The following is a 20,318-nucleotide window of genomic DNA, read 5'->3' as shown; positions in this document are numbered from 1 at the left end:
GAGGTGCGGCGGCAGAGATCGCAGTAGTGAACCGCCATGGCGGGCCCCGGTCCCACCCTCCCCCGGTACGTCCGGGGCCGTCCCTCCCGGCTGGGCACCGGGGGAGGATGGGACCGGGGACGCGGTATCGTGCGGCGACAGCGGGCGGGGACGAGCCTGCGCCGTGTGTCGCCCCGAGCCTGGCTCGGATGTTACTCGGTTTTAGGCTTTTTTCACTTGTTCTGCGGCTGGGGTCGGGCATCCCCAGCACCAAACCCTGGATGGATCGATGGATGGATGAAGAGCAGCCCCGAGGAGAAGGACTTGAGGGTGCTGGGGGGGAAAGGGGGGGAAGCTGGTAGCCCATAAGCCCCCCACATCCCGGGCTGCATCCCCAGCAGCGTGGCCAGCAGGGCGATGGGGGGGATTCTGCCCTTCTGCTCTGGGGAGACCCCTCCCTGTTTGAAACTGAAAGAGGAGAGATTTAGGTGAGATCTGAGCAAGAAATTCTTTGCTGTGAAGAGAGTGACACCCTGGCCCCAGGGTTGCCCAGAGAAGCTGTGGCTGCCCCATCCCTGGAGGGGCTCAAGGCCAGGTTGGAGGGGGCTTAGAGCAACCTGGGGCTGGTGGGAGGTGTCCCTGCCCAGGGCAGGGTGTAGCACTGGGGGGGCTTTAAGGTCCCTCCTGACCCTTACTGAAGGAAATGAGACTGGTCATCTTTCTCTTCCCCCCCTCTCCCCCTATAAATTTGAGCCCTTATGTCACGATGCTCATAATTTCCACACACGGTTCTCGGGAGGCTCCCTGCGGCAGCACCCCAGAAAACAAGCTTGGTTTGAAAAGACATAATATGTGTTTTCAGAAGCAGGGAGCCAGAAGGAATCACAGCCCAAACAGGGATCTCAGGAGACCTGCAAAAGAGGGGGAGAGAGAGATTGTGACAGTCACTCGGACCATAATGACTGTGGGCACTGATGCTACAATCTCAGTTCTTGTCCCCATTAAGCTGAGAGGTACCGTATTCCCGAGCAGCACAAGACTGAGGTGAAGGCTCTGAGGTTTAATGCAGCCTGGTTTGTTTCTCTTGCTGTGCTTGTTTCATTACAGAAGGGCATAGTGACCAAGCCCTGCTTTGGGGGTATCACTACAGGGATCCCTGAGGGGCTGGTAGCATCTCTCACACCCAGTGTTGGTCCCAGACACCGTGCTGGTGTCACCATGTACTGCCTTTGGGTGCCCACCCATATTCCCCCCACCCCGGGGAACCTCATACAGCCTGACTCCCTCTGCCTTTCGGCCTGAAGCGTACCCGGGTTGCTCATGCTTTGGCGCACCAGGTCGAGAGTCTCTTTGGGCAGAGCCTGGGCTTCCTCCTGAAACTTCCTGCGTCCTTCTGGCGTGAGCTTCCACAGGCAGGACTTGCGGTTCCCTTCGCCGCACACAAAGGCAGTGCTTTTCTCGAAGCAGCTGCTGAAGCACAGTTTGTGTCGGATGGTGCTTTTCCACCCCTCTGGGGCCGTTTGGAAAAATGGGAAGTGCTGCCTGCAGAGAGAAAAGATTTGTCCTGAGCTGAAAGAATTCGAGGCTGTGACAAATGACAGAATACAGCATACCTGAGCGAGGGGAGGAAGAGAAGGTCCTCCCTGACCCCTGTGGTGTAAGGACGTGTGTTTTTTCTAAGAAGTGTAAGACAAAACTAAAATGCTGGGTCTCGAGGCTCCTGGGTTTGGATGTTGACAAAGAGGGGAAGCAGTTTTCTCAGCGGCATCTTGAGCCAAAGGCAGAGCTAAGGCCAGAAGACAGGTCCTGGCTGCCACATTCCTGCTCCCCAGTAGAAGATCAGGGACTCCTGTCCCCCTCATCGCCCCTCTTCCCTTCGTTCTGCACTAGGAGCTGGGGGGAGAATGGGAGAGGAGTGGGTACCGTGTGAACTGGTAGATCTGCTGTACGCTCAGGCTGCCGCTTGCGCTGTTGCCCAGGGCGAGGGTGATGAGGAGGCAGTAATTCAGGGGGGGACGGGGCCAGCCTCCCTTGATTTTGGTGCTCTTCTGCCTGGAGCACTTGAGCTTCACACTCTGGGGTCTGAGGACCACAGATTTCCAAGGTATCGGCATCTCCTGAGGAACTGGGATGTCCACACGCGAAGTGTCTTCCCCCTTAGTGAACTGGGGAGAGGAAGGAGAAAAAGGACATGGAGATATTAGCCCTGAGCGAGACGAGGGGCAGGGATAAGCTGCTTTGTTCTGGGGCAGGGTGGGTCTGGCAGAGAGCTTATAAGACTTCATAGACTTTAAATTTCAGCCTCCTGCACTGCACTTCGAAACGGGAGGCATTGTTAAGCACATGTGATGCCCGGGGGGGTTCCCTTTTTGTACCTTCCCAGCCTCGCTGGTGGCTGATGGTGCATCCTTCTCAGAGCAGTCTGGGTCGGCATCATCCTGGGATGTCTTTGGAAAGGAGGCTTCTGCGGCACCAGCAGCCGAGGCCACCGGGCTGTGGAGTCTGTCCGGAGCTGGGCCAGGGCTGCCGGGGATGGGGCAGACCAGGCTGGGCTTCACCCACATCCACAGGTGGGGCTGATCCCCAGGTCCTAAGGAGAAACATCACCCCATGGTCCTACCTGGGGACTGTTTCTGGACCCTGCTGTCCAGAGGCAGCTTGGGGAAGCTCTAACACAATGCACATCCCAAGGCAAAGGTCCCCAGTTGTCTTCTCATCCCTCTAAATAGCATTTTATTCCCTGTTTAGCATACAGCGTGTGTGTCTGCATGGTCTTGTGCCGCTGTGACTAGCCCGAACAACAGTGCTCAGCTCTGACATTGTACTTTGTCTTTCCCCCACGAAGCCAGAAGAGTGTAAATTACTCCCTTCAGTCCTCTTTTCCCAAGTTTACCCAAAAGGTTGCTTTTGGAGGGGAGTGTGTCTGTAGGCACAGCTGTGTAATTACATCCTTGACCTTGAGAGACAGGCCTTGACTTTCCCTCAGTAAGCTTCGAAAAATTCCCATCTGGACACAGAGGTTCTGGCTGGTGAGAGAAAAGCCCCTTTCCCGGGCCGTTCCCTGAAGCACCACCAGCGTCTGGAGGTGGCACCAGCTCCCAGACTCCCCAGCATCTGCCACCGTGTCCCAGGGCTCAGCTCGGCACGGCAGCGTGTGAGGGGTCTGGTCAGAAGCTGGCAGTGGGGGGGGCAGGAACACCACAAGGAGCATTTTTGTGTGAGCATCATTCTCTGTGAGCTTCCTACTGACCTCACACCTAATTGCAGACACTCCTTATTTGATCTGATCACATTGAAACACAAAGAAAATGGGCCTTTTGTTAACTTCGAAACCGGAACTTACTATTTACCAGATTCTACAGTTTTCACCTTCATTTTAGAGATGGGAATCTTTTCAAGGGGAAGCCAAACCGATCAATCCCCCTGCAGCCCTTACCTTTCGGAAACTCTTCAGTAGTGACGGAGAGTTTGAGCTCCTCTGCCATATCCCAGTCCTCAAGGCCTTTTTTTAAATGCAGGCTTTCCCAAAACGACTTGTTTTGGAAACTCAAGTACATTTTCTGTGTGTGGCAAAGTGACCCCCAGGTGCAGAGCGCAGCAGGATCTGTGAAGGTGCACAAAGAATCCCATGAGCTGGAAGGGCTTTGTGTGCCAAGAGACTTAATTTCTTTTTTTTTTTTTTTTTTTTTTAAAGGGGGTTACACAGGTGGATTTCACACTTCTAAATACCTATTAAAGCCCCTTCCAGTAAGTAAATGGTCCATACTGGTGGGGTAAGTGAGCTGATTGAGAATAGGATAGGTGGTAGCACACAGGCTCTGTTTTCTGCCCATTTACTTTGCTAGAGCCTCAAGAAATGTGTGTTTGTTAGGCTAACTTCTTATTTTCCTCTGCTTCTGATAAAATCACAGTGTTACCTATGCTCTGCCCTGGACTTCCCTGACCTGAGAACCTGGATGCCTCTGGAAGCAGGAGAGATGTCTGAGGGATGTGGGGAGCACTCAGGATGCGTTTGCAGGTACTGGGAAGGGTTTTAAGGCTGGAAACCACTTTAGCTCAGCCCAGGCAAAACAATGAGGGGGTGTCATGGAGGGGGAAAAGGAGCCGGGTTGTGCAGATACAGGGTGTGCTCTTACAGCGTCTCTCAGAAACTTTTTGTGCAGCCTGGAGACGCAATCTGAGTTCTACACCTTCCTGAACTGGTTGTGTTTCTGTGACCGTGTCTTTCACACGCAGTCCCAGCCTAATCTGCCCCAGGTATTTCAAATGAAGCTGTGTGGTTTGTGCTGTTACAGGTGGGTGTAAGACATCTTCACCCCCTTTCCCCACCCACCACTGCCCCTCTGCTCGGGGGGCAGGGGAGGTGGGTGGTGTGGCTGGAAACGGAGTGGCCTCAAACCAAAATCCAAGCCCTGGCTTGGCACCAGCAGGCAATGAGGTCTCAGACTCTACATACATTGAGCATTCTGTAGGACACTGCAGGTTATGCTCTAGTGGAGGAGTATGTCAGGGAGTTGCTGGGAGATGGACGGAAAGAGGCTGGTTTTGGCAATTGCTGACAAAGATTGCGCCATAACATTAGCGTCACAATGTTGGGGCAATCTCAGCTTAAAAGTGAATTCCTTTCCCCTTGCACCAAAGGTTTGGCTTTGGGTTATGTGGGTTTTTTTCCTGCATGATGAAAGAAAGTGCTTCTCCCCACCACAGGCTTGCTCTGCAGCGCTTTGGGCCAGATGTTGCTGTGCTGTTGGCTGCTGCTGTTCTCACCCTTTGCCTATTTGCATCTTTTGAGATGGGCTGTTGACAAATAAATCAGACAGGAAATCAAGCTTTTCTTGCAAAGGTAACTTTCAAAGGGCAGGGGAGGATCTCTGAGTTTTTCCTCTTGAGTCAAGGCAGGCACAGTAGTTTGTACCCTGTGTACTTGTTGGGCATTTCACAACTGTCCAGCCAGCACGGCTTGACTTTTGCTAGATGCGGACTACTAGTCACGTAGCTTTTCCCACCCTGGTGTGACAAAGTTCAGTCGTTAGTGCAGACGATGTGCTCCCTGTCAGGTTCCTCAGGTGTGCCCAGGACCTGCCTGTTGGCTGCTTTCCTCAAAAAAGCCGGAGTGCGCCCCAATCAAAATTCCTTCCCCTTCCTGAAACTGGAGCCCTGTGTTTGACTTGAGATGTGTTGCAAACAATCCAGCTACTATAGATTAATAATTTACCACGTATCACTCGACCTGTCGCACCACAAAGTTGCTTTCCCCTTTCTATCTGGAGCGAAACTCTCCCCCAGTGGGGCAGGCATCAGCTGAGGCAGAGTAATTCATTAAGCCGGTGATTATCTGCGAGCACCCTCAACTGACGCCTCACCTACCCACCTAACCTTTGGGACTTCATCAACAAGCTCGCACAGGAGTGCCAGACTGGATGCAGTTATGTTAATCATCTTGGAACCACGTAAGTATTTTTGGGGGGAAAGAAGCCCTGTAACAGATGGACCCTGCGTGCAGATGGAGCATCTTGACCTGCTTGTTCTTCTCAGAAAAGCAAGCAGGGCAGCGTGCAAAGCACCAATGTGAACAGAAAAAAGACAGCAGGATATCTGGGGATGGAGTTGTCCCCGGGAAGGACCCAGTTCCCTGTGCTGCTTTCCAGGAGCACCCTGGCAGAGGACAACGGGAGTGAAGGCTCGGCCACAAGAGGCCGTGTGAGCTGGCGTTTTGCAGGCAGCCACTAAATTCACCTGTGGCTGGTTCAGGGCCGGTGCCCCCGGGCCGGGTTGGGGGTATCCACCAGCAAAAGCTGCTCCAGAGCAATGAGGGAGATGAGAAACACCTGCAGAGCTCAGGCTGCCGGCAGCAGCCACCTGCAGCTGATTAGTGATTACTTTCTCCCATCTTCCCCCAGGTTCCCGTGTCCTCAGAGGAGGTTGTGCCTGTCGGTGGGACTGGTAAGTAACCGATGTGGAGGGAGAAGATATAACTTAATATAATATAGTGCTCTGCCTAGAGAAGCCCTGAACAGTTCTACTTAGACCCTCCTCAAAAAAAGGTGTGAAAAGGGCTTGCTAATATTTGCTGCCCCCACTGCAGGGATGGAGAGCGTTTCCCCGGTGCGATAATGTTTACTTCTTACTGGTAGAGACTTGGGGCGCTGCTCTCCTATGAACAGGGGAAGCGGGGAAATGGGCCCTGTGGTCTGCCCAGACCATGCAGTGAAGCAAAACTGGGAGCAGAAGTGTTGGTTTCCAGTTTAAAGCCTAAGAATGTTTTAAATATATATGTTTGCAGCCACCGACCTTTCCCTTAAGTTTAGGAAAAGGCTAAAAGGCCTTAATTTTGCCTTTGGCTGTTCAGACGCTGAATCCAATCCCATCAGTTTGTATCCTGTGTATTCTGGGTGAAAGCATCGTAACCCCTGAGCTCTGGCTTCTTCCCCTGCTCTCCCAGGTGAGAGGGATCTTCATCAGACTGAGAGAGCCAGTTTGTCTAAGGCTGCTGATTCTTTATGCCCTATGGTTTAACCAGCATCTCACGCTTGTCTCCTAAACCCATCTCATTTTTGGGTCCCCCTCTAGCTTTGGAAGGTGAAACAGAAGTTGGAAGAGAACCTGGTGACATGTGCAGAAGGTCAAAGCCAACACCTCTGTCTGCATCATGAATGGAGCTGAAAACGTAGAGGAGCAACAAGCTGGAGGCATCTCGGCTCAGGACGTCTGGATTCTTCAAAGCCAGCTCTTCTCAGGTGAGTGTTACCGGCGCGGAAGCCAATTGATGGGATAGTTTTGCTGCAAACTGGTCTCACCTACTCCCACACACCTTGTAACAACAAGAAACTCTAGGGAAGCTTCGTAAGGATGCGGTCGGGAGGGCATTTGCAGTTCTCTATCTGTACTGATTCCTGTGTCCTGGTGTTTTAGATTAAGACATGTTTGCAAATCGAGAGTGAAAAGATGTATTTCAGATTTGAGACATAACTGCGAGCACACTCAATTGCTTCTTGGGGTGTCTGAGGTTTGTGTGTGCACTCAGATGTCTTTGGCCAGTCTCCCAGCCTCGTGTGTGCGTGATGTGCGGTGAGAGGTCTCCTCGGCAAGCAGAGAAACTGGATTTGCTCCCGCTTCTGAAAGATGTTGGATTTGAGCTTGTTCTCTGCCCTATAGAGAGGGGAGCTCTGTAACTTGGCTTCTGACTCAGATTTGTTAATCAAGTCTGGCTCGAATGGCTTGTGTGTTCCACAGCCCCCGAAAGCTTGGTATTTGTACGGAATGACATCGGATTGTCTGTGGCAACAGGAGGGTGTCACCTCTTGTCTTGGCTTTGCTCAGCTGGTGGTGTTTGTATACAAGCAGGTTCAGTGGGCTTGGGGGGACTGGTCGTGCCAATCAACCGTGTTCTTCATATGTATATATTCTGTGGTACAAATTAATTTCCAGTTAAGTAATTGATACTTCTCCTCATCTCCCCAGCACGGGATGTACGGCAGGGCCTGTCCTGTCCTCGCACAGTGCCATTCCTGCTGGGTGGCATTGCTTCGGTTCCCCGTGCTGCAGCAAGGGCTGATGCTGTGACTATAGTACAGAAAGAACTCTCAGGCTTTGCGCGGGCCGGGGTTAAAACCAGACCTTTCTGTTACCGGGGGGGCTCCATCAGGACCGGACTGGGGGCTGCACCTGGTTAATCCTGTGGCTCCCCATCTGTCTCTGTCCGTACCGTAGGCAGATGCTGGTGCTGTTGTAGCTGTTCATAGCCTCTACGGGACATGAAGACTTGGCGTGTACTTGATGAGTATCGCAGCCTTTTCTATTAGCTATGTTCTATTCACTCTGAACAGATATGCTACTTTTCTGGTGGGGGAAAGACGGCTTCTTACCCCCCACATCCTCAAATTCTGTGAAGCTGCAGTAAAAGAGCTGAACTCGGGTCTCTGCCCCTCCTCCCTGATTTTTAAAACCACTTCAAAGGTGAGCTGGCGGACGATTGAAGCGACCGGTTCTGCCGGGCTCGCCGCCGCTCACCTTTCCTGCCGCTCCCCCGTGGAACAAAGCGCGGCGCTTCCCTTTGATTTCCCCCTTTGAAAGCCATAGGGGACAGAGTCTGAAATGCTCCGCAACTTTTTTGGTGACTCTGCTCCAGTACCTTCCTGAAGCACCGGGTGGATGAGGACAGGGCTCCAGGGAGCAGGAGACCTTGCTTGCAGCTGAATTTGCCGTCAGTGCAGGGTGGCTGAGGGGATGCTCCATCCCTCCTGAGTGTCGCAGCCGGCATCCCCTGGGTTTGCAGGCAGGGGAGGAAGGAGCTGCAGGGCATCTCAGGGTTGGTGGCTTTGACTGACTCCGTGGGGGTCCTGGCACTCCTCGCCAGCAGTATGTGCCACCTCCCGGCTCAGCTGCTGCTGGAGGGAGGGGTCTGCCCTATTCTCCATTTTTACATGCTTTTTGCTCAGCAGAGATAGCACCCAGTGGAGCGGAGCACGTGCTGCCGGTCTCCTCATGGGTGGGAAGGGGAAAAGCAGAGCAGTGCATGTGTGATCTGCAGCCAGTGTCCACGGCATCCGCTCTGCTGCTGGGGATGCCTCTTGTCACGAGGGAGGGTGGGAGAGCAGAGGCTTGTGTCTGTGGCGTGAGCGTCCATGCCCTCTTCTGTGCCACCAGGGCTCGAGGCATTTGCAAAGCTTTAACTGGTAAGGCTGTCATTGGGAAGCAGGCAGCGATGCTGTCCCTGCATCCTGTGAGGGGGGTGAAGACCACCTAGTACTGAACCAACCGCCCCACCTGGGTGTCCCAGAGCTCCCTTATAAAAATACAAAGAGAGCATGTCCCTGCTCAGCGTGGGGGATGGCAAGACAGCAGCAGTGCTGCTGCATGGGCAGCATGTGCCCTGCTCAGCGAGGAGAGGGGCAGGTCCTGGCTGCGATGCTCAGGAGCAGTGGGATGCTGACTCGGTGCAGGGAGCAGCGGTCATAAAGCCGTAGGAATTGGTCGTGTTGCAGGAAGTACTAGATGATGGGCTTGGGCTAAGGTTAATAAATCTGATCTCTGCTATTCTGGCAAGGCTTTTGGTGTTTTATAGCCACTGTTGCTTTTGTATGTGCTGCGGAGCTGCAGAATTGAGAGGAAACCTCTTGCCTGCTGGTTCAGGGCCAGGCTGGATGCCTGTACACGGCGTCTTATGGGACAGCACTGAAAATCTCAGCACATTAGCGTGTGTGTGTTCACCTCTCAGCCCCTGGCTGCAAGAACTGATGCTGGAATCACATTCAGCTGCTTTTGGCAGGAGGAGCCATGTATCGGGGCACAAGCCTTTGCCTAAGACCCTCTGTGGAGGGCACTGAGATCAGGGAGACGGTGTCACTCAAAGTTCAGCCTAAAGAAAACCCTTTTCTTTTTACTGCTGCTTGAAACATGGATGTTGTATCTTTAAGGCACCCCCTTCTCACTCCCCTAATACCTCAAGGCCTCTGAGTGATTCTGGAGGAGAGGATCAGTGCAGGAGTTTAAGGCATCTTTCCCTGCCCTGCTGCACTGCTCACTTACTGCTCCGAAGGCTGTGCTTTGCTATTTCCATGGAAACCATTAGTTGCTAAGCAACTGGAGCATCATCTGCGCTGAGCCCTCGCATCTAATTATCCCATCACAGTGGCTGAGAGGGGCTGGGGGGGGATTAACTCCTCTACCATGGCAGATCCATTGACAACACTTTAGTCGCATTTAAAGGGACATCGTCTCCCTTCTGCTGCGCTTATCGACACACTCTTCTCGGGAAATTACTTGGTTTTTCTTACACGGCTGGTCTGTGGGGAGGGATGCAGGTTTCTGCGAGCAGCAGCAATGCTGTCCGTGTTTGTCAGGTGCTCGCTGCCCCACGGAGCTCTGCTGCCAGCTTATCTTTCTGCCCGAGTTACGCACCGTGCGCTTTGCTGCGCGTTGGGATCACGCAATCCTTGCCTTGCAGACTCTGTCTGGGCCATACTTTCAGTTCTTCCTATATCCCCTTTGTGTTGTGGTCACCTCAGTGCTGCCCTTGTGTTATTGTCTCTGTCCCAAGAGCCTGATGTCACGTCTGCTCTGTGAAGTATTGCTAATTCTTCACCACTCAGCACTGGGAGAGGTGGGCAGCTCACTGCCTTCCGTCTGTTGGCAAACTAAAGCAAATACTGCATAGCTCGATACTCAGTTTGGTATTTCCTTACTGTTTGCTGCCAGGAGGGCTAGAAACTGTCTTCGAGGAGCACTGAAAGTGTAAAGTAATACCTAAGGACAATCTCATTTCCCAGACCTCTGTAAGTCGGCAAAACCACCAGCTGACTGGTGAATTTTGACCATTCAGATAAGTCAGTCTGAGAGCTGATTCCGAGTTTGCAAATCAAGGTTGATGTTGTGCAGGACTCAGTCTCCCCACTGTGATAGACTGCATCTGGGTGACGTTCCTGGGCTTGCAAGGAGACCGGTACCAGACTGGTACCGACGTCCCTGTTCCGGTAAATTCTGTCTGCTTCTTGCCTGCTCCCATCTGGCTGGCTAGGGAAGAATTTCTCAGTTTTCACTTTCTCCTCGGAAGTGGATGCTTTGTGATTTACTAAGGCTTTTCTAGTGGCTGGATCAGGGAGAGTGGGGAGGTTTGCTAGAAAGTTTTCCCCTTTTTTTTACTGCATCAGTCTGTGACCCAGCTGAGTGTTACTGCAAAGCTTCCTAGTGAGGACAGAGCTTCTTCAGCAGGAGGGAGGCCCACCTTTACCTTTGAAAAGGAAGAGAACCCCTAATACCTCCCCGATTTATCTTTGTTTCCGTGTCCATCCTTGAATTGTGATGTCTTTCACCGCAGCCAAAGCCTGCGGGCACCATCCTGCCCTGGCAATATGTTGTGCCAACCTGTTAGCAGTGCTTCTACCCCTCTCCTTGGAAGGGGACCAGGGCTCCGAGGACTGAATGACTGGGGGTTTGGTGGGACAGGGCAGCTTGGGAAGATGGAGAGGGTGCCTCCCACCTCACTCCCGGGGTAGATGGATGATAATGATTATTATTAGAGCTCTCATAATGATCTCGGGGAGGGGCAAGTGGATAAGAGAGACATATTTTGTCGTGAAAACGGGAAATGTAATTAAAGTCCACATGTTAATTAAGAGCTGGAGGGGAGAAATAGATGGATTTGTGCCTGAAGTCTCGTTGGCAGTTGGGGACTCTGCATAATGCTAATAGATGAGGAAGAAAGGCTTTGGAGAAGGAAGATGCAAGTATTGCGCAGAGGTTCCTGGGGCTTGGAGCGGAGTGTAGAGTGTAAAGAAAAAGCTTTGTTTTACCCTGTCGAGGTTGGGAAGCCAAAAAGAGGAATGGTGTCCACAGCTTTTGGTCCTTTGGTGTAAATTGGCTGTGTTGAGGCTCATGGGAGGATGGTCCAGACCTGATGACCCACATGTGTTTCACCTGCCTGGGGCCTCCCTGTTCTCTACCTGGGGATTTCCAGTTCTAAGTGTGTCAGACCAGCACACATCCTCTTAAAAAAAGTGGATGTGAGAAGGTTCCTGAGCTCCCACTGCCCTGGTGAAGGTGGGCATCTCGGGCAACTCCAAATTCCGCACAGCTCCTGAGACATTTGAAAAGTGAGAATCTCCCGTGTGGATCAGGGCAGCCAAAACCTGCTCATCTGCCCCCCTGGAAATGTGTGAGAACGTTAATCAGGTGCAGGTCCCTGGTGGTTTCAGAAGCTCTAATAAGGAATTTTATGCTTGCTTTTTACTCATGGGTCAGGAGTCAACGAGGTTACAGCTCTGCGCTGACGGGCTGGTGGATGTCAGGGCAGGTTTAATGGGAGGATGTTGTAGGTTTGGATCTCAGGCTCCTTTGCCACGTAGGACAGATCTGCAGAAATGCATTGGGAAATGATATCTGCCCTGTTTGTAGCAGAGAATTAATGTGTTTAATGGGATCCTCCGCTCCTTCAGCTGTACCTGTACCATTGCCATGGGTCTGGGGAAGGGAATGGGCTCCTACACGTGCTTTGTGGGAAGCTGAAGCAGCGCATGGGAAGCGGGGTGGAAATGAAAAGAGAGGGGGGTGAGCATAGGGGGTCTGCTGTACCTGCTTACAAGAGGGTACTGCACAATCTGAGGGTATTGCAAAATCAGAGCAGGTCTGTGAGAAAAGAGAGTGGTGGTCCCTGTGCGCATGATGCTGTTTGGGGGAGCAGACGATGACTCGGCTTCTTCACAAAAGCCAGAAGAAGGTTGTCTGTACACAGAAATTAAGGGAACTGTTCAAAATGTAGTTTGCCATGTGTTGCGGGCTCGCAGGGATCGGGAGAAGTGAATGTGCAAGGCTCTGACTCACACGCAAGGTCCCAGAGTCAGGAAGGAGTAATCTAAAAGCTGCTTGAGCCTTGTGCTGAATGTTAATGAGGAGGCAGCACTCGCGAAATGCGGCAGCCCCCAGCTTCGCTTCCAGCACGGCTGCTCCCCAGAAAAGAGCAAAAGGGCTTGTGCTGGCAGAGCCTGAGGACTTGAGCTGAGCGGAAGGGTTACGGTCCCTCCTTGCTGCCTCCGCGAGCTCGGTGAAACGCTCCCTTCCCACTTGTGGGTTTCTCGATGGAGAACAGCACCCCTCTATTTGAGTGTGGCATCAGGCAGAACCAGGGCAAAACTCAAGGAAGAGCATCACAGCTCTCGTCCACAGAACATGATGAGTTTGGTTTGTGAGATTGTCTGTGTCTGCCCGGCGGATGAACGCTGTGCAGGAGCAGCACCGGTAACTGCAGGCACATGGTGCCACCGCACAGTGGTTGGGTGGTACACAGGAGAAATTACAGGGAGGTAGGGAATGTAGGAAGACAGAAAGTCACTGCCTAAGTTGGAATTTAGGCAGGTCACCAAATTGAGCAGCCTGACTTCTGGAAAATGTCGAGGGATTTGTACCGGCTTGTTTGAAATAGGGTGCTCGAGGTGATGCGGTCCCTCCCGTGGCTGCTGGGGCCGGGGGTTTCCGGCTGTCAGAGGGGCAGCAGCCTTTGCAGTTTGCTCCCCAGCCTGGAAGTGGAACTGGGGAATTGAGTGGCTCCGTCCACTCAGTCACATTGCGTCCTTGCTCTTCTGCTTCGCTCGTGCCCTCTCTCTTTTTCTTTTCATTTCCTTTTGGCATCTTGGGGCTTAGACCATTTCCAAGAAGATCTGAAGTTAGGAGAGCAGCAGCGGAGGATGCTTGCCAAATGCTCTACATCGGCTGACAGCTCTTCTCAAAACCAGATGGTTACTAATTAAAGGGAGTCAAGTGAGGAGGCTGCATTGGCCTTACTCTTTTTTTTGTCTTGTCTTCTTCCTGTGAAGGAAAGATTTCGTGACCTTGGAGGAAGATCATCTTCCTCTGTTTGCAGGGATGTCCTCTTCCGGTGCTCGTAGTCCGTGGTGATCCCAGTGCTCTCTGCTGGGTGCGGGATCTTTCTGAAGAAGCAAGCTCACCATTTGCCCTAAGCCCAAGGCAGCTGCCATGAGAGGTAGGACAAAAATCTAAAAAGAAAATACCAAGTAGGAGAGAAATTGGAAATATTGGCAAGAGCCCTTCTCCCAGATCTCCTGTGGGACCTTTCTTTGAAGCCTCATATTGTCAGCAGAAACAAGCCTGACGTTGTCATGCTGCCCTTTCCCCGAGTCTCGCCGTCCTTGGGGAACTTCTCACTGTTCCTTGGCTGCACCTTCAGGGCCGCTCTCGGGCCATCCCTGTGCGCATGGGCTGCTCCACGTGGCTTTTCCTCACGGTACTGGGAGCTGGATGGCTGGGAAGATGAAGGGCAAGCACAGCATGTTTCTCTCTTTATTTTCAAGAACATTTGGTTTCTAGAGCCAATCTTAACAGATGCACTGTCAACGCTTAACGGTTCAACCTCATGTGGAAGAACTGTGTATGAGGGAAAATGTATTGGCAGTAACAAACACCTCCCACTCAAATTCATGTCCAAGAAAAGTGTGGCAGCTTTGTCTCAATTAACTTCCAGAGCCGTGGTCCTCAATGGGCTCCCCTTGCTGAGATCTTGCTCCTTCCTCCTGTTGGCATCACGTCTGCATGTCTGGATTTTGGGGGACTTGAACCAGCGCTCCTGGCTGTTCCTTTCACGCAGGATTGCCAGTGGGAACACGCTTTGACGCTGTAGCCCTGGTAATTTTGCTGTTAGATCGTGCTTGAGAGCTTCGGAGATGAGCTGAGCCCTGCTCCAGGCAGTGCCACATCGTGCTGTTCGGTCCGTTTTCCTTCTGCCCTCTCCGTGTGGTCTGGAGACACAAGTGCTCTTTTTATGCCAGACTTTCAGAGACTCTTAGGCAGGACCCACTCCACATACTGCGGAGAGTCAAACAGGGATCTCAAACCTCGCTCTCCTTTTGAATGGAGGGAGTGCCTAATCAAAGGGCACCTCTGATTTGTGCCAAACACCGTCCAGCTCTCCTGGAGATGTCTCATCTGGTTCCAGTTGGATGTTGTGCTTTTCTTGACACCTTGGGTCCCATTAGGAATGGCTGTCTGGTTAGATCTTGTGTTTTGGGGCCAGTGCATTGTTCTGAGAGGGCATTACCATCCTTGGGATGTGCTGGGGATGGACAGGGCTGTCCCTCTACCCCGGCCCGCATCAGGCCAAGGTCCAGCTTTCTCTGCTGGGATGTTGCTGCCAGGTTTGTGCAGGAGCTGCTGGCACCACCTGCGGCTCCTCAGGCTGCTGGGTGGGCAGAGGAGGTCCCTTCACCCTTGGGGGATTTCTCGGTGGGTCCCTGGGGGTTGGAGAGCGGTGACCTGGGCTCTGTCCTTTTGTGTCCCACACAGCACCCGAGCAAATCCACATCTGCAGGGTGCTGCTGAAGGATTCTCTCCCTGTCATGAAATATTTGTGCTTGTCTCCAAAGGGGGTCCAGTGCAGCAGATCCCTGTGTCCCTCCTGTGCCTCCCCCCCATGCTGGCACTCGGTGGTGCAGTGAGGGCTGCTGCGGGCTGCGCTGTGGGGTCAAGCCAGATCCAGGCAGCTGATCTCTGTCTTTGAGAAAATAAAACAGAGCAGAAAAGGAGTAGCAAAACCCCAGGAGCTGCTTTTGAGGCTTAACCCTTTCCAGGCTGGGAAGCACTGGCAGAGAGAGGTGCGGGAGCAGGCGCAGCAGTGCCAAGAGAGCCAGGTCTGGGAGCAGCCCAGGGGCTGTGGTCCTTTCTCAGGCTGGAACAGGGGATTCCGCTGCTGGTTTAAATCCATTTGATGTGAGTTCCTGTGCTTCTCCTGGCTTTACTGAAAGCCACCTTGATTTCACTGTATTCACTCTGCAAAGTGCAAGTCCTTGCTAGAATGTCACGGAGGAGTACTCCGTCTCCCCTGTTTTTTTTTTTTTTTTTTTTTTTAAAGGGGGTTACACAGGTGGATTTCACACTTCTAAATACCTATTAAAGCCCCTTCCAGTAAGTAAATGGTCCATACTGGTGGGGTAAGTGAGCTGATTGAGAATAGGATAGGTGGTAGCACACAGGCTCTGTTTTCTGCCCATTTACTTTGCTAGAGCCTCAAGAAATGTGTGTTTGTTAGGCTAACTTCTTATTTTCCTCTGCTTCTGATAAAATCACAGTGTTACCTATGCTCTGCCCTGGACTTCCCTGACCTGAGAACCTGGATGCCTCTGGAAGCAGGAGAGATGTCTGAGGGATGTGGGGAGCACTCAGGATGCGTTTGCAGGTACTGGGAAGGGTTTTAAGGCTGGAAACCACTTTAGCTCAGCCCAGGCAAAACAATGAGGGGGTGTCATGGAGGGGGAAAAGGAGCCGGGTTGTGCAGATACAGGGTGTGCTCTTACAGCGTCTCTCAGAAACTTTTTGTGCAGCCTGGAGACGCAATCTGAGTTCTACACCTTCCTGAACTGGTTGTGTTTCTGTGACCGTGTCTTTCACACGCAGTCCCAGCCTAATCTGCCCCAGGTATTTCAAATGAAGCTGTGTGGTTTGTGCTGTTACAGGTGGGTGTAAGACATCTTCACCCCCTTTCCCCACCCACCACTGCCCCTCTGCTCGGGGGGCAGGGGAGGTGGGTGGTGTGGCTGGAAACGGAGTGGCCTCAAACCAAAATCCAAGCCCTGGCTTGGCACCAGCAGGCAATGAGGTCTCAGACTCTACATACATTGAGCATTCTGTAGGACACTGCAGGTTATGCTCTAGTGGAGGAGTATGTCAGGGAGTTGCTGGGAGATGGACGGAAAGAGGCTGGTTTTGGCAATTGCTGACAAAGATTGCGCCATAACATTAGCGTCACAATGTTGGGGCAATCTCAGCTTAAAAGTGAATTCCTTTCCCCTTGCACCAAAGGTTTGGCTTTGGGTTATGTGGGTTTTTTTCCTGCATGATGAAAGAAAGTGCTTCTCCCCACCACAGGCTTGCTCTGCAGCGCTTTGGGCCAGATGTTGCTGTGCTGTTGGCTGCTGCTGTTCTCACCCTTTGCCTATTTGCATCTTTTGAGATGGGCTGTTGACAAATAAATCAGACAGGAAATCAAGCTTTTCTTGCAAAGGTAACTTTCAAAGGGCAGGGGAGGATCTCTGAGTTTTTCCTCTTGAGTCAAGGCAGGCACAGTAGTTTGTACCCTGTGTACTTGTTGGGCATTTCACAACTGTCCAGCCAGCACGGCTTGACTTTTGCTAGATGCGGACTACTAGTCACGTAGCTTTTCCCACCCTGGTGTGACAAAGTTCAGTCGTTAGTGCAGACGATGTGCTCCCTGTCAGGTTCCTCAGGTGTGCCCAGGACCTGCCTGTTGGCTGCTTTCCTCAAAAAAGCCGGAGTGCGCCCCAATCAAAATTCCTTCCCCTTCCTGAAACTGGAGCCCTGTGTTTGACTTGAGATGTGTTGCAAACAATCCAGCTACTATAGATTAATAATTTACCACGTATCACTCGACCTGTCGCACCACAAAGTTGCTTTCCCCTTTCTATCTGGAGCGAAACTCTCCCCCAGTGGGGCAGGCATCAGCTGAGGCAGAGTAATTCATTAAGCCGGTGATTATCTGCGAGCACCCTCAACTGACGCCTCACCTACCCACCTAACCTTTGGGACTTCATCAACAAGCTCGCACAGGAGTGCCAGACTGGATGCAGTTATGTTAATCATCTTGGAACCACGTAAGTATTTTTGGGGGGAAAGAAGCCCTGTAACAGATGGACCCTGCGTGCAGATGGAGCATCTTGACCTGCTTGTTCTTCTCAGAAAAGCAAGCAGGGCAGCGTGCAAAGCACCAATGTGAACAGAAAAAAGACAGCAGGATATCTGGGGATGGAGTTGTCCCCGGGAAGGACCCAGTTCCCTGTGCTGCTTTCCAGGAGCACCCTGGCAGAGGACAACGGGAGTGAAGGCTCGGCCACAAGAGGCCGTGTGAGCTGGCGTTTTGCAGGCAGCCACTAAATTCACCTGTGGCTGGTTCAGGGCCGGTGCCCCCGGGCCGGGTTGGGGGTATCCACCAGCAAAAGCTGCTCCAGAGCAATGAGGGAGATGAGAAACACCTGCAGAGCTCAGGCTGCCGGCAGCAGCCACCTGCAGCTGATTAGTGATTACTTTCTCCCATCTTCCCCCAGGTTCCCGTGTCCTCAGAGGAGGTTGTGCCTGTCGGTGGGACTGGTAAGTAACCGATGTGGAGGGAGAAGATATAACTTAATATAATATAGTGCTCTGCCTAGAGAAGCCCTGAACAGTTCTACTTAGACCCTCCTCAAAAAAAGGTGTGAAAAGGGCTTGCTAATATTTGCTGCCCCCACTGCAGGGATGGAGAGCGTTTCCCCGGTGCGATAATGTTTACTTCTTACTGGTAGAGACTTGGGGCGCTGCTCTCCTATGAACAGGGGAAGCGGGGAAATGGGCCCTGTGGTCTGCCCAGACCATGCAGTGAAGCAAAACTGGGAGCAGAAGTGTTGGTTTCCAGTTTAAAGCCTAAGAATGTTTTAAATATATATGTTTGCAGCCACCGACCTTTCCCTTAAGTTTAGGAAAAGGCTAAAAGGCCTTAATTTTGCCTTTGGCTGTTCAGACGCTGAATCCAATCCCATCAGTTTGTATCCTGTGTATTCTGGGTGAAAGCATCGTAACCCCTGAGCTCTGGCTTCTTCCCCTGCTCTCCCAGGTGAGAGGGATCTTCATCAGACTGAGAGAGCCAGTTTGTCTAAGGCTGCTGATTCTTTATGCCCTATGGTTTAACCAGCATCTCACGCTTGTCTCCTAAACCCATCTCATTTTTGGGTCCCCCTCTAGCTTTGGAAGGTGAAACAGAAGTTGGAAGAGAACCTGGTGACATGTGCAGAAGGTCAAAGCCAACACCTCTGTCTGCATCATGAATGGAGCTGAAAACGTAGAGGAGCAACAAGCTGGAGGCATCTCGGCTCAGGACGTCTGGATTCTTCAAAGCCAGCTCTTCTCAGGTGAGTGTTACCGGCGCGGAAGCCAATTGATGGGATAGTTTTGCTGCAAACTGGTCTCACCTACTCCCACACACCTTGTAACAACAAGAAACTCTAGGGAAGCTTCGTAAGGATGCGGTCGGGAGGGCATTTGCAGTTCTCTATCTGTACTGATTCCTGTGTCCTGGTGTTTTAGATTAAGACATGTTTGCAAATCGAGAGTGAAAAGATGTATTTCAGATTTGAGACATAACTGCGAGCACACTCAATTGCTTCTTGGGGTGTCTGAGGTTTGTGTGTGCACTCAGATGTCTTTGGCCAGTCTCCCAGCCTCGTGTGTGCGTGATGTGCGGTGAGAGGTCTCCTCGGCAAGCAGAGAAACTGGATTTGCTCCCGCTTCTGAAAGATGTTGGATTTGAGCTTGTTCTCTGCCCTATAGAGAGGGGAGCTCTGTAACTTGGCTTCTGACTCAGATTTGTTAATCAAGTCTGGCTCGAATGGCTTGTGTGTTCCACAGCCCCCGAAAGCTTGGTATTTGTACGGAATGACATCGGATTGTCTGTGGCAACAGGAGGGTGTCACCTCTTGTCTTGGCTTTGCTCAGCTGGTGGTGTTTGTATACAAGCAGGTTCAGTGGGCTTGGGGGGACTGGTCGTGCCAATCAACCGTGTTCTTCATATGTATATATTCTGTGGTACAAATTAATTTCCAGTTAAGTAATTGATACTTCTCCTCATCTCCCCAGCACGGGATGTACGGCAGGGCCTGTCCTGTCCTCGCACAGTGCCATTCCTGCTGGGTGGCATTGCTTCGGTTCCCCGTGCTGCAGCAAGGGCTGATGCTGTGACTATAGTACAGAAAGAACTCTCAGGCTTTGCGCGGGCCGGGGTTAAAACCAGACCTTTCTGTTACCGGGGGGGCTCCATCAGGACCGGACTGGGGGCTGCACCTGGTTAATCCTGTGGCTCCCCATCTGTCTCTGTCCGTACCGTAGGCAGATGCTGGTGCTGTTGTAGCTGTTCATAGCCTCTACGGGACATGAAGACTTGGCGTGTACTTGATGAGTATCGCAGCCTTTTCTATTAGCTATGTTCTATTCACTCTGAACAGATATGCTACTTTTCTGGTGGGGGAAAGACGGCTTCTTACCCCCCACATCCTCAAATTCTGTGAAGCTGCAGTAAAAGAGCTGAACTCGGGTCTCTGCCCCTCCTCCCTGATTTTTAAAACCACTTCAAAGGTGAGCTGGCGGACGATTGAAGCGACCGGTTCTGCCGGGCTCGCCGCCGCTCACCTTTCCTGCCGCTCCCCCGTGGAACAAAGCGCGGCGCTTCCCTTTGATTTCCCCCTTTGAAAGCCATAGGGGACAGAGTCTGAAATGCTCCGCAACTTTTTTGGTGACTCTGCTCCAGTACCTTCCTGAAGCACCGGGTGGATGAGGACAGGGCTCCAGGGAGCAGGAGACCTTGCTTGCAGCTGAATTTGCCGTCAGTGCAGGGTGGCTGAGGGGATGCTCCATCCCTCCTGAGTGTCGCAGCCGGCATCCCCTGGGTTTGCAGGCAGGGGAGGAAGGAGCTGCAGGGCATCTCAGGGTTGGTGGCTTTGACTGACTCCGTGGGGGTCCTGGCACTCCTCGCCAGCAGTATGTGCCACCTCCCGGCTCAGCTGCTGCTGGAGGGAGGGGTCTGCCCTATTCTCCATTTTTACATGCTTTTTGCTCAGCAGAGATAGCACCCAGTGGAGCGGAGCACGTGCTGCCGGTCTCCTCATGGGTGGGAAGGGGAAAAGCAGAGCAGTGCATGTGTGATCTGCAGCCAGTGTCCACGGCATCCGCTCTGCTGCTGGGGATGCCTCTTGTCACGAGGGAGGGTGGGAGAGCAGAGGCTTGTGTCTGTGGCGTGAGCGTCCATGCCCTCTTCTGTGCCACCAGGGCTCGAGGCATTTGCAAAGCTTTAACTGGTA

At 52.4% G+C, this 20,318-nt stretch overlaps 3 protein-coding genes and 1 long non-coding RNA gene across 5 annotated transcripts in view; 2 read left to right on the top strand and 2 right to left on the bottom strand.

Moving 5' to 3' along the window:
- CCDC84 (coiled-coil domain containing 84) overlaps positions 1–136 on the bottom strand; it is a 4,318-nt gene extending 4,182 nt beyond the window's left edge. Inside the window, exon 1 of the mRNA XM_014949527.1 lies at positions 25–136. Coding sequence (XP_014805013.1) covers positions 25–38 — 14 coding nt within the window. The 5' untranslated portion in view covers positions 39–136. The remainder of the gene's footprint in view (positions 1–24) is intronic.
- Positions 137–861: 725 nt separating this feature from the next.
- On the bottom strand, positions 862–3,536 carry FOXR1 (forkhead box R1). Its single transcript, XM_014949506.1, has 5 exons — positions 3,416–3,536; positions 2,355–2,569; positions 1,903–2,144; positions 1,289–1,521; positions 862–890 (listed from the first exon to the last, which is right to left on the bottom strand). Exons 1-5 carry the CDS (start codon positions 3,534–3,536, stop codon positions 862–864), a joined length of 840 nt encoding a protein of 279 aa, XP_014804992.1.
- A 1,757-nt stretch (positions 3,537–5,293) lies between these two features.
- LOC106892393 lies at positions 5,294–6,650 on the top strand. The gene is made up of 3 exons (XR_001412855.1): positions 5,294–5,429; positions 5,880–5,922; positions 6,550–6,650. It is a non-coding gene; the product is annotated as an uncharacterized LOC106892393 (long non-coding RNA).
- Positions 6,651–17,031: 10,381 nt separating this feature from the next.
- The window catches only part of BCL9L (B-cell CLL/lymphoma 9-like), a 66,331-nt gene continuing 63,044 nt past the window's right edge, over positions 17,032–20,318 (top strand). Inside the window, exons 1-3 of one of the 2 annotated variants that reach the window (XM_014949553.1) lie at positions 17,032–17,090; positions 17,541–17,583; positions 18,211–18,377. The gene's annotated coding sequence lies outside the window, so the exon portion shown is untranslated. The remainder of the gene's footprint in view (positions 17,091–17,540; positions 17,584–18,210; positions 18,378–20,318) is intronic. The other variant, XM_014949551.1, reaches the window with a different exon arrangement.

Source organism: Calidris pugnax, unplaced genomic scaffold (assembly GCF_001431845.1).
Source record: "Calidris pugnax isolate Ruff unplaced genomic scaffold, ASM143184v1 scaffold180, whole genome shotgun sequence".
NCBI classification, from domain to species: Eukaryota; Metazoa; Chordata; class Aves; order Charadriiformes; family Scolopacidae; genus Calidris; species Calidris pugnax.
This window is presented reverse-complemented; position numbering and strand designations above follow the sequence as displayed.